The sequence below is a fragment of the Pyrus communis genome, chromosome 11 (genome assembly GCF_963583255.1).
Source record: "Pyrus communis chromosome 11, drPyrComm1.1, whole genome shotgun sequence".
Classification (NCBI taxonomy): Eukaryota; Viridiplantae; Streptophyta; class Magnoliopsida; order Rosales; family Rosaceae; genus Pyrus; species Pyrus communis.
In genome coordinates this window covers 4,465,706-4,477,768 of record NC_084813.1, presented here as the reverse complement: position 1 = coordinate 4,477,768, position 12,063 = coordinate 4,465,706, and the positions used below count along the sequence as shown (strand labels likewise).

Here is a 12,063-nt window from a genome sequence, read left to right as displayed (position 1 = left end):
ATATGGTTCCAAATAAGTTTAAAAGCGCAAACTTGTTCAGCTCTACCAACAAGTTATTTTTCAACTCAAACTCTACTTGGCCCTAGCATGAAGAATTAAGAACCATGAATTTACCTTCAAATAGACTGAGTACCAGCTCCCGTCTACGTAAAGGACTGGAATCTATGGACTCAAAGAAATACAGGGAGCTACGACTTCAATTCTCCAAATCGTTGCCTCACAGAACAAGCCAGCTCCTATGCACCAGCGCCAGCCAACCTCTCAACAACCTTCAGTCTAGTCCTGATATAAGGTATAAATACTCCCTCCATCATCCTAATCACCACCTTCCCCGCCAAAATATACTCACCCGCATCCAAGCACCCGTTAACCACCAATTCATAGCTCTCACAGCTGACAGGGTAACCATCCCTCTCTAAGAACCCAATCATCTCAACTGCTCTCCATATCTCTTTGTTTGCTCGCAATGCTGCTGCCACTTTCATAACTGTCCCCTGCCTTGGTGTCAACCCAAATTTCTCCACCATCTTTATCATATCTACTACCTCGGCTGTTCTTCGAACAGTGCACATTGCACCAATTACCATGTCAAACCTCTCCAAATCAGGAATACATCCTACCCTACTCATACCCTTTAAGAGTTTAACTGCCTCATTCAACTGATCAACAGAACACAAAGAAGATATCAGGTAATTGCACACTCCACAGTCGGGATGATATCCAATTGAATGCATTTCCAATAAGATCTTAGACACAGACAGAGATTCTTTCCAGCAGTTCATCCAAGCAGAAGGGAGGAGAAGAACGGTTTGGGGGATAGAGACGCAGCCAGAGCGAAGAGTTCGTTGGAGAATGGCAAGAGCAAGAGGGAAGGGATTGGAGCTCTTGAGTGTAAATGAAAGGAGGCAAGAATAAGTAATCTACGCTCGAGAGCGAGGCCTTAGAGGGATGAAAGACTGCAAAATCTGATCAACCACCTGTGTTCAAGGTTGTCGGGATAGGTCAAAAGGAGTGAGAAAGGATTTGGGTTTTGGCATGCTTGGGCAGAGAAAACGATAAGATCAGGTATTTTCTCGTATGCTCTGGCTTCAACCGTATTTCTTATGGTTTCTTGGAGCAATTCTGATGAAGAGATCAAGTGATTGGAACAATGCTGCAAGAGACGACAATGTAGAGGAAGAAGACATCTGCAAAGCCTTGCATTTGCTGCTCTGAAAGCCATGTTGTATTTGTAGATTGTGTTACGTCAATATTTGCACGACATAAGCGGCATTTCAACAATTACAAAACCAAATCTGAAGAATTTTATCATTGCAACAACATTAACATGGGTGTCTTGCTGTGAATCTGCAGTTGGTATTAAGCAAATGAACTTGTAAACGTGCTACAAAGATAAGGATATTGGTTGGACAAAGACTTAAGAAAAAGATTACAAGGAATTTGTCTCAGAGGCAATGGCGTAGCTAGAAATTATTCAGTGGGTGGGCTAAACTAAAATCATTACTACGAAATCAAGTTTTTAATCCTATGTTGCCTGCATAAAGTTATATAATAGTAAAAACTTGAATGTAGTAATTTGAAGCAAGAATTTTATGCTAAGTTTTCTAGGTTTCTAGCCTTCAAAGCTTTCAAGTGAATAAAATAAGGAACCATTGTGATATGGAAGTTTTAATTTATTACTATTAAATATAATATTGGTTAAAGTGATGAGTTTATTTAACATCTATTAGCTCTTATTATTCTTAAAAATAGGCTTACTAATAAAAAATTTCATTTCTTATGTGAAATATAACAATTAAAAATCATAAATTAACCTAAAAATTAATATTTTTAAGCTTCAAGAACCAAACTCTCCCTATGCTATAGCCTAGGGGAGCCTTGTACTTGGCTCCGCCCTTGCCCAGAGGAATATTGTTGAACAAGAAGCGAGCATTCAGGGGCATATTATAAATATAATAACACGAGTATAGTAGAGACTGATTATATTTTGAGTGAATTTCTAGGAATGAAAACGACAAATAGGATTTTGCATGTTTTTATTTATTTATTTTTTATGAAACGATAGATCTTGTTAGATTAGAAGTTAGATTAGTCATTGACGGAGTTTAAACCCACGCTGTCATGCAAGAGCTTATCACTTTTTCACCATCGTGGTAAGATGCCACCTGCTGCATGTTTATAATTTAAGAATGCATATATGATATTTTGAAAATGCTTTTTTAGAATGGAATGTAATTTAGTGTTTAGTAGTAATGGTGGCACTGGTGGTAGTAGCTTATGGTGGTCGGGCAAGGTCCCCGGACTTCCATGCAGTTTTTCTTTTGGGTAGCTGTTCACTGTTGGATCTCGCCATACATCACCGTTGGACTTCCAGGTGATTTTTCTTTTGGGCAACCATACATCACCGTTGGATCTTGCCCTCCTATAGTTTTCTTTACATAGATATCTTTTTTTCCATTGTTCTCAAGGATTGGCTGGTGATAGTAATGCTGACAATAAGGATGTCACTGGTGGTGGTGGGATAAAAGTGGTAACTAAACGACATCTAATTCGAATAATTTTTTTTTAAATGATCTTAAAAATAAAAAAAATAAAAAAATAAAAAAATCGAACAATTCTAATTTTAAACTACGCCATGAAAGAACATTATTTGCAAGAGGTAGAGATGTGTAAATTGATATAATTTCGAACTTTCACCGTGGTGGAACATCATGGCCCATGTAAAATCTGGTTTAGTCTTAAAGCAACGTTAAACCTTAAACCCTGGCAATTGCACGGGAACTACTCAGCCATTTCTGTCTCGCTGTTAGAAATGGCGGGGCCTTTGCTTCGCTCTCTCTGGTCTTCCACGCGCAACTCCTTCTCTTCATCCTCCGCGTCCACCACTCTCAAACCCTATGCATTAACCCCACGCGCATCTCCACTCGCACGCGCCTTCTCGGCAGCCACGGCGGCCTCCAGTGCCACTTCACCGAACAGCTCCCTGGATCCGAGCCGCCTCCGCAACGTGGCGGTAATAGCCCATGTCGACCACGGCAAGACGACGCTCATGGACCGCCTGCTCCGCCAGTGCGGCGCCGACATACCCCACGAACGAGCCATGGATTCCATCAGCCTCGAGCGCGAGCGCGGGATTACTATCGCCTCCAAGGTCAGCACTGGCTTTGTATTCAAGTGTAATCCTATATTGCTATGCGAATTGGAATCTGAAATCTTAAAAAAATGGAAATGTTTTTGTTTACTTCGGTTGTTTTTTATTGTGGTTGCATCAATTACCTTAAAATGGTTTTGCAGGTTACATCAATTCCGTGGAAGGAGAATGAGTTAAACATGGTTGATACGCCTGGACATGCCGATTTTGGTGGTGAAGTCAGTCCCTTTTCAAAACCAATGACCAATGTTTTTGTTTTGTCCCTTAATGGATGTAAAGTATCTATTGCTTGTGAATGTTGCAAACTCATTTCATTACATTTTTGTGGATGGCTACGTAGGTGGAGCGGGTTGTTGGTATGGTTGAGGGGGCGATTTTAGTTGTTGATGCCGGAGAAGGTCCGCTTGCACAGACCAAGTTTGTACTTGCTAAAGCCTTAAAATACGGGCTGCGCCCTATTCTTCTTCTAAACAAAGTAGATCGTCCTGCAGGTACTTATCCGTGCTTGGTGCATCTTTAATTCGAAAAATTGAAGTTATATTGCATGAATGCTTCTAGAGTGGAGACATTGATTAAGGAGGACATTAGCAGTCTGGATGGTTTAAGAGGTCTTTGTTTGTTCACGTCCGTATTGGGTGACTTGTCATAGTATAACTAAATGAACTCCATTTGAAAATTGTCGGCGACTCGTCATGGTATAACATTTTTAGAATGAATACATACTTTATATTGGTTATTTGGGTTCTTTAGTTGCTTGGTTTGGGTTTAAGAAATAATCCGTTCAAATCTTGATTTGGGTAAAAGAAATAACATCTCTATTTTGTTTAGCTTAATAACTTCTTTATTAGTTAAACTTAGTAACTATCCTTTTCCAAAAATTGGAGTTATCCAAAGATTGGGTTGTGCTTGAGTTGGCCGGGTTCATCCAACCAAAGTCCCACCCGTAGGACTGATGTTTTATATACGATATATAAACCCAGGTTTTGCATAATGTTGTGTGAAGATGATTTTGGATTGCTTCTTTGAAGGCAATCTGTTTTTGCATAATGTTCTCTCTGTATGTTGGGTGTCTGTGTCTGGTTCTCTTCACTTAATTTGTCTCAAAGTTTTCCCATTTACTGTTTCACATTCCTCTTGTTTACTTTCTAGAATTCTGGCAAATAGTTTTCTTTTCATTTCCAAAAAGAAAACATTTTTCATCTCTCAGATCACAATTACTTTTGTTTACTTTCTAGAAGCCTTAAAATATTTTCCGTTACTTGGATTATTGCTTATGTTATTCATTCTTGTGATTATGCAGTTTCTGAGGAGATGTGTAATGAAGTTGAGAGTTTGGTATTTGATCTTTTTGCGAATCTTGGTGCTACAGGTGTGGAAAGACAAGAATTAATATGGTTGCACCCACGTTTGCTGTTGTCTTTTTAATTTATTCTTTATTTTGAGAAAATAAAAGTCTCACATCTGATATTTGAAGCCTTGCATCACAATATACAAAATCCTGGGTTTCTCTGTCCATTTCTATTTGGTTTTGCGTTATGTTCTAACTTTAATTTTCACTTTCCTAACTTCGTATTAGTCAGATGAAAAACTAATTAAACTTATTCCTATTTTTGAATTAGAGGAGCAGCTAGATTTTCCTGTGCTATATGCTTCTGCTAAAGAAGGATGGGCTTCGACCACTTTCACCAAAGATCCTCCTGCTGATGCAAGAAACATGTCACGGCTGCTTGATGCCATTATAAGTCATGTTCCTCCACCAACAGCCAATCTCAATGCACCTTTTCAAATGCTGGTTTGTATACTTATCCCCTGTATGCTCTCATCTTCCCCTTTAAACTGGAAATATGCAGGTTGAGTCAATATTAATTATAAAGTGCTTTCACTTGAGATTTCCATGTGCACATTTCAAATTCGATAGAGGCCGTTGTTCTTGATTCTTTGTAGAAAATAAAAAAATTCTAAACAAAGGCTGTGTTCTTACTTTCCTATATTTTGCTCACTATGCACTGCGTCTTTTTGTCTTTTATGTCAAATGCAGTTAAGTTTGTGAACGTTTTGGCATACTTTCATTTGTAGAAGTCTATAATTCTGTGACTGTAAAACCTGTGTCATCTGCACTGACCTGGTAAAACAAACTGGCCAAGCAATATTATTAATTTTTTTAAAAACTTAACGGATAAATGACTAATTTTGTATTTTCCTCTCGTTCATTTTATTGTTCATAGTACTGGCAAAATTAAATTAGCATTTATTGATGTTTTTGTAAGGTTTCTATGATGGAACGAGACTTCTACCTTGGACGAATATTGACCGGACGAGTTTCTTCTGGCAGCATTCGCATTGGTGACAGAGTTCATGGGCTTCGTCACAAAGATTCTGGAGTTGAGAAAATTGAAGAAGGGAAGGTTTGTGGTTCTAAATTTGCCTCATGGTTGTTAAAAATCAAGAAGTTTTCTTTTGGACTGGACAATGTTTGATTCTTTATGACAGTGAGATTTTACCCATGTTGGGTTAAAGCTCTTGTAGCGTTCACCATTACTTATCTGAAATGGCTTCCTTAATTTTTCTCATATTGGCCCCTTTAACTACTATTGCCCTCAAAAGCCATCAGTTTAAATTTGATTAATTAGATTACTGAGGCCTTCTAGCTTTATTTTCTCTGACTAAGAATCTGATATGAAAAAACAACATCTGAAGCATCTTAATCTCTCAGAGAACAATGAAAAGTTTGATATTTGTGCTCAAGTGCTGCAGCTTTTTACGTTACTGAAAGGCTCAACTTCAGATTGAAATGTTAAAATATTAAAATACTAATTTTTTGTTTACTTCATCTTCTACAAGCTTTGTGGAAGTAATGTACTGGATAACTGCTTATTTCTGCAGGTTGTGAAGCTGATGAAAAAGAAGGGAACACATATGGTCGTAATTGAATGTGCTGGAGCTGGTGACATAGTGTCAATGGCGGGTTTAACAAGCCCATCTATTGGCCATACAGTTGCAAGCGTTGAGGTATATTAATGCAATCTTGGTTTTAGACTTTACTTTTAGTTCGTCCGCAATTCCTTTTGATTTTATTTTTCTCCTATTTACTTTAGTAAATATGAATTATAACTTCGTTGTATATTTTCCTGTATCCATTGTACTTCTGTTCCTACCTTGAGAAGGCTTGATACTGGGGCCCTCACTAAGTTTTGTCATCTCCCTTTGTTGTAGGTAGCCTACATCCATTGTGTTTGTCTGTCAAATTAGTTGCTTTGATAACTTTAGCTACTTCTGTCTCAAGAAGATGAAAACATTATGATATGTATTTCTTATTTTGCCATGGTATTTTAGCATCATTCCAGGGTTTTTAACTTTTTATCCATTTCTTTTGAGAAACTTTGTATCTTTTTATAACATGTCATGGTGGTACATTCTATGCAAAACTGACTTGTGGTTACATCTGATAGACTATGGCTGCATTGCCCACCGTTGTGTTGGATCCACCAACTATTTCCATGACTTTTGGTGTCAATGACTCTCCCTTAGCTGGTCGTGACGGTACCCATGTAAGTCATAATTTTTTCCTTTTTGCAATCAGTTATTAATTTATTATACATGCTCTATTTATACTACATTTTATCATCAATGTCCGTATTTTTCATTGAGTTGTTTTCTTGTTATAGTGGAAAACACATGCACTTTATTTTCTCACTTTGGTTTTAAATCATTGATTTATGAATTATCTGTACTTGATACACGCCTCGGATAGTGACGGAAATTATATGGACAAAATGTATATGGGAAGAGTAGAGATTTGACAGTTTGTATCATAATTCATTCTTATCATCTATTTGTTTTCCTAAATTTGACGTTAAAGTAGGGTTTGATTTACATGCCCAATGGAAACTATATAGGACATGAGCATGGTAGGAATATGGAAGATGTCCAGCAACTTCCTAGTTCTAAGTAAAGAATTTCATTGAACTTGCATAATAATATGTGAATAACTCCTTCTAGGGTACTCTGTCCTCTCAGGTAATGTTCAAATATCTATTTTTGTCCACCAACCTGTCAACACCCTAGGCATGTTCTTGAAAATGTTATTGGGGTTACTGTTCATGTTACATCTTATTTGAAGTTTTAACATGGCCTTACCTCCCCCTATTCCTTTCTACTTAATGTAAGGAGAAAAAAAAAAAAAAAAACTGATGACTGCATCTTTAAGAATGGGTTGGACTTATGGACCACTGTGCATAATCTAACATACTGGTGGTGTTATTTTTGTAGCTCACTGGAGGAAAAATTGGCGATCGACTATCAGCTGAAGCAGAAACAAATCTTGCCATTAATGTTCTCCCAGGCTTATCAGAATCATTTGAAGTTCAGGGGAGGGGAGAACTTCAGCTGGGTTTGTTTCTCTTAAATTTGCAGTTATTTTCCCTTTTCCTTGTTTAATTCCAAGAGAATATATCAATCATCAATAAAAAGAAGACACAGTTTAGCTTATATTAATGAGGTTCTGGCCCCTACATTTCATTTGCAATTAAGTTTAAACATATTATTAATGTAGTTTTCATATTGTGTAAAACAGGTATTTTAATTGAGAATATGAGGCGGGAAGGCTTTGAGCTGTCTGTCTCACCGCCCAAAGTCATGTGAGGCACCCTTTTGTTGCTTTTATTGCGATGCAATGTGATTTTCTTTCTATATACATCGAGTTCCCCGATCCAGTGATTTTATCTTCAAGGAAAAAGAATCCCCATATTACGGAGATATTGAGGTTCCGAAAACATAATCGAGTAGATTGGTAAAACCAACCAAATATTTCCACCAAAATGTGTACTTTCTTTGCGAGATACCGATAGGCATAATGTTGTATCATACGCTTTACAAAAATGTATAATACCCAAATTTTACTTTTACCTGATCTTTGAAATAGGGAATCAGTGATTGTTCAGTTGCAGCTCCTATTTTCTGTTTTATTTTGGTATATTTACGGCTATTGCATGTGTTTATGTGTATGTGTTCACATATTATTGTATGTATATCACACACAGATTTTTTATTGTATGATTATTCGTTTATCTTTTTTATTGTTGCATTACTCATGTAAACAGCTGGCGCAATTTTTGCTTTACTGAATCAGGTACAAAACAGAGAGTGGTCATAAACTTGAGCCAATTGAAGAAGTTACTATTGAGGTAAGACTTTGAGATGTAAATTTTGCTGCTCTTTTCTTTCAACAACTGAGACTCATATGCACTGGCTATTATTTTCAGGTAAATGAAGAGCATGTGGGGTTAGTTATGCAAGCCTTATCTAATAGGCGAGCTGAGGTTGTTGAGATGGGTCCTGTTCCAGGAAGCGCCGACCGGACTAGATTGTCATTGACATGTCCATCAAGGTTCTGTTTCCCTCTCAATGTCAATTCTCCTTTTCTTCCTCATTTTGTTATTGTGCTGTATAAGCGATCATTATATCATGATATATTGTATTGTTTATATATTTTAGCATAGTGATATTGTTATCAGGAAAAAAATCATCATATCATCTTACTGATTTGGTCTCACGGTGACTCTGTACCATTGCACAACCAATGTCGCATGGCATAATCTTTAACCATTTCAAAGCATGTGATCAATTAGTTAGATTATCATTTTACATTTTCCTTTTTTATCTGGACCCCATCTTGATGACAGGTTTTTGGCAATCAATAATAGAATTGATCTTTTCTGTTGTATTCTTCAGGGGCCTGGTTGGTTACAGAAGCGTATTTAGCAGTGACACACGTGGAACTGGATTTATGCACCGTGCTTTCTTAAGTATGATTTTCCCCATTGTTATTCCTACCTATCCATTCCTTTGCCTTTCTGGTTCCCTATGAATCTGTCATGTAATTGGGTTCTTGATAGGGAGTTAATTCTTATCCTAATTGTTCATTACCTAAATTAAGCGGGGACACGGCGTATCCCTGAGGCTGGAAATTGCAAGGATTTAACATGTTTATGTCCGAATATCTGTGCCTATATTCATATATTAGGGGTGGACAAATACCACCCTAACTAAAATCTTGCCAGTTTACCATCCAGACTCTTGTTTAGCTTTGTTGTTGCTTGATTGAAAATTTGTTTGATTTTAACATTCTCATGCATGTTATCTGTTTTACACAGAATATGAAAAATATCGAGGTCCCCTTGGAGATGTCAGGAAAGGAGTGTTGGTATGTGTGTACTTGCCTTTAGATTTATAATGTATTCCGTTTTAATATTGTTAAAATGTCTTTATTGATCAAACTGCTATTTTTTTAAGGAGATGTATGTATTTAACGACATCTTAAATACTAGAGACGTCTCTGAAAATCTGCTTTTGGTTTTATATTTTGATCTAAAGCTGGCTGATGGTTGTGGCTCATTACAACATTGGCTATTTAAAAAAAATAAAATGAAATAAAATTTGTAAGCATGATTTCCCTTATTTTAAAACAAAAGATGATGTACTTCTGCTCCTAGCATATCTTATTAAATCTTCTATATGTTGCCCCTGTTTTTTATATCAAAGTTGTATGCGTCAGATGAGAATTAATATCTGTTTGTGTTTATTTCTATAGGTGTCAATGGGCTATGGTACAACCACAGCGTATGCACTAATGAGTTTAGAACCTCGCGGAACTCTTTTTGTCACTCCTGGGATGGAGGTTGGTAAATGTTTGATCAGTTCATGTCACTGCTTGTCTTCTTCCTTCCCACAATTTGATAAAATTAATTCATATTGACCGAAGGCTGCTTCTTTATTTTGATAAGATACCAGTATGTTCCTTTTAACAATTGACTTTCTGCTGAAAAACATCTTTTATGCTTGGAAAGTTGGAATACTTTAGATCCTTTTACCTAGAAATGAGTGTGGTCCTGTTCCAACGACAAAAAGAAGAAAAAATTGAGTGAAGTGCTGTTTTTCGTGTCCAGATTATAAAGAGGGTGAGAAATAATGGACAAGAACATCGGTGTTTCTGAATTTTTTGGGGCAAATTAACTGAAACAGAGTGGCCCAGGATAAAATTGATTTCAAACCACAATAACGGGTGAAAAATATGTGACTGTAGTAGAAGGGTCAATGCTGTGTTTCATAGAAATAAATATGTTAGAAAACTGGGTAAGCAGTTCGATTTAAAACAAATTAGAACCTAGAGTACCTTAGATAAAGGAACCGGGTAACTTGGTTTTGTTTGATAGTAAACTTGTTTTTCTTTTGTTCATTAATACAGACATATGATGGCATGATTGTTGGCGAGCACTCGAGGGACACAGATCTAGATGTAAGTACATTTTATGCTTCATGTTATGAATTGTGTTAATGTTTAGGGTATTGAAAATTGTGGTATTTAGTTGACTGACCTTGCTTGTGCAGGTCAACCCAGTTAGAAATAAGGAACTTACAAATGTGCGTGCTGCTAGCAAGGATGAGAATGTGAAACTATCTCCTCCTCGCCTTGTACGTATCAACCAATCTATTCTTCTTTATTCTTGTTTCATAGTATGCATCGTATAGTCACTGCACTTTAATCGGGATTGGTTTGTAGCCATATTATAAAGATATGGATTATGGACAACGATCTTCCTTTTTTTTCTTCTTCTTTTTTTATGAGAAATTGGAAAATAATAGGAAGATCATTGCTGTAATATATAAAGGTTACTGCTATATATTTTTTTCTGTTCCGTGATTGCTAATATCTGAAAGCATTGGGATGCAGATGACTCTTGAAGAAGCAATAGGGTATGTAGCCTCTGATGAACTGATTGAGGTAAGTCTGATTTTAACTTCATCCTTCAACTTATGATTAACACCTAATAGTTAACGCTGGTCGTATATTGCAACGGAAATTACATTTCAAAGTTCATACAGATGCTAGTTGCTGAATTGGTTGAGAAAATTCTTATTGACTTACTAATTCCATGAAAAACAAAAAAACAAAAATCAAATGGACGAATAGAATAATGTCGTTTTCTACAGTCTTAATTTTATGTCATTATCTATAAAAAAAAGGTTTGAAAACCAGAAGGTTACCAAACAGGTGCTAAGTTTGCTCGTTTTATATTAAAGTTGTTGCTTTAGACGCGTAATTATCCCATGATGCTTTATACATACAGGTTACACCAAAGACAATACGGTTAAGGAAGAAGTATCTGGATGTTAACAAGCGTAAAAGTATGAGTAAAAGGCAAAAGGAATGAATCCCGCCTTCTCTGCAGTTTTGTAACGTCATTAGGTATAATACTTGAATGTATCGAGTAGTAATTATACGATGTATACTCTCACTTTAAAGTAGACCGCATTTTTGCTGGAATTGGATGCGTCGCAGAAGATTTATTGGATGTCTGGTGTTCTTGATATTCTTGAACAAAATATTGATGAGCAAAGAAACTTGATGTTGTATTTGGTGAGAAGGAATAATGGAAGTAGGATATTCTTGATTCTTGCCATTTTGTGTGTAAACTTAAATGCACACACAAATGAAGCAAGTGTTGGAGTTAATAATATGATACCAGATTTTGGTTATAACATGTGTATCTTGTGGAGATGTGAACAGGGATGATTTTCCAAGGAATTAAGGTTTTCAATTTTCTATTATTCTAAAAATTTCAAATTGCACTGGAATTTTTCCATTCGTATTTTTCGGATTATGGAATCGGAATTTATCGGAGCTTTTGGAAAGTTTTTAGATATTCTCAAACTTCATATATATTCTGGTCCTAACTTGGGCGAGCTTTGTATAAAAATAAACTCTACATTGTAACAAGTTATAATTTTTTTAGGTTCCGTTTTGAAGAAACTTGCCTCCACATGATAATAATTTTCTATAAATATGAAAATAAATGCAATGTCACAAATAATGTTGTTTGGGACCATAATTTATTTTGTAAGAGTTGATATCA

The 12,063-nt window shown here is 36.3% G+C and overlaps 1 protein-coding gene and 1 pseudogene across 1 annotated transcript; one reads left to right on the top strand and one right to left on the bottom strand.

Moving 5' to 3' along the window:
• Positions 1–188: 188 nt before the first annotated feature.
• Positions 189–1,222, bottom strand: LOC137749585 (pentatricopeptide repeat-containing protein At1g06270-like; annotated as a pseudogene).
• Positions 1,223–2,738: 1,516 nt separating this feature from the next.
• Positions 2,739–11,561, top strand: LOC137707524 (uncharacterized). Its single transcript, XM_068446409.1, has 19 exons — positions 2,739–3,151; positions 3,295–3,369; positions 3,492–3,642; positions 4,452–4,520; positions 4,771–4,943; positions 5,419–5,556; positions 6,035–6,160; positions 6,601–6,699; positions 7,421–7,541; positions 7,725–7,788; positions 8,280–8,334; positions 8,413–8,537; positions 8,882–8,955; positions 9,304–9,353; positions 9,741–9,827; positions 10,395–10,445; positions 10,538–10,621; positions 10,881–10,931; positions 11,278–11,561. Exons 1-19 carry the CDS (start codon positions 2,813–2,815, stop codon positions 11,359–11,361), a joined length of 2,016 nt encoding a protein of 671 aa, XP_068302510.1. The 5' UTR covers positions 2,739–2,812; the 3' UTR covers positions 11,362–11,561.
• Positions 11,562–12,063: the final 502 nt, after the last annotated feature.

What these genes read in the sequence shown, in the direction of transcription:
- LOC137707524 (XM_068446409.1), top strand. Translation starts at nt 2,813, where the DNA reads ATGGCGGGGCCTTTGCTTCGCTCTCTCTGGTCTTCCACGCGCAACTCC. An exon ending in ATGCACCTTTTCAAATGCTG is followed by an intron (nt 4,944 to 5,418) that starts GTTTGTATACTT and finishes TGTTTTTGTAAG; the next exon opens with GTTTCTATGATGGAACGAGA. An exon ending in TCATTGACATGTCCATCAAG is followed by an intron (nt 8,538 to 8,881) that starts GTTCTGTTTCCC and finishes TGTATTCTTCAG; the next exon opens with GGGCCTGGTTGGTTACAGAA.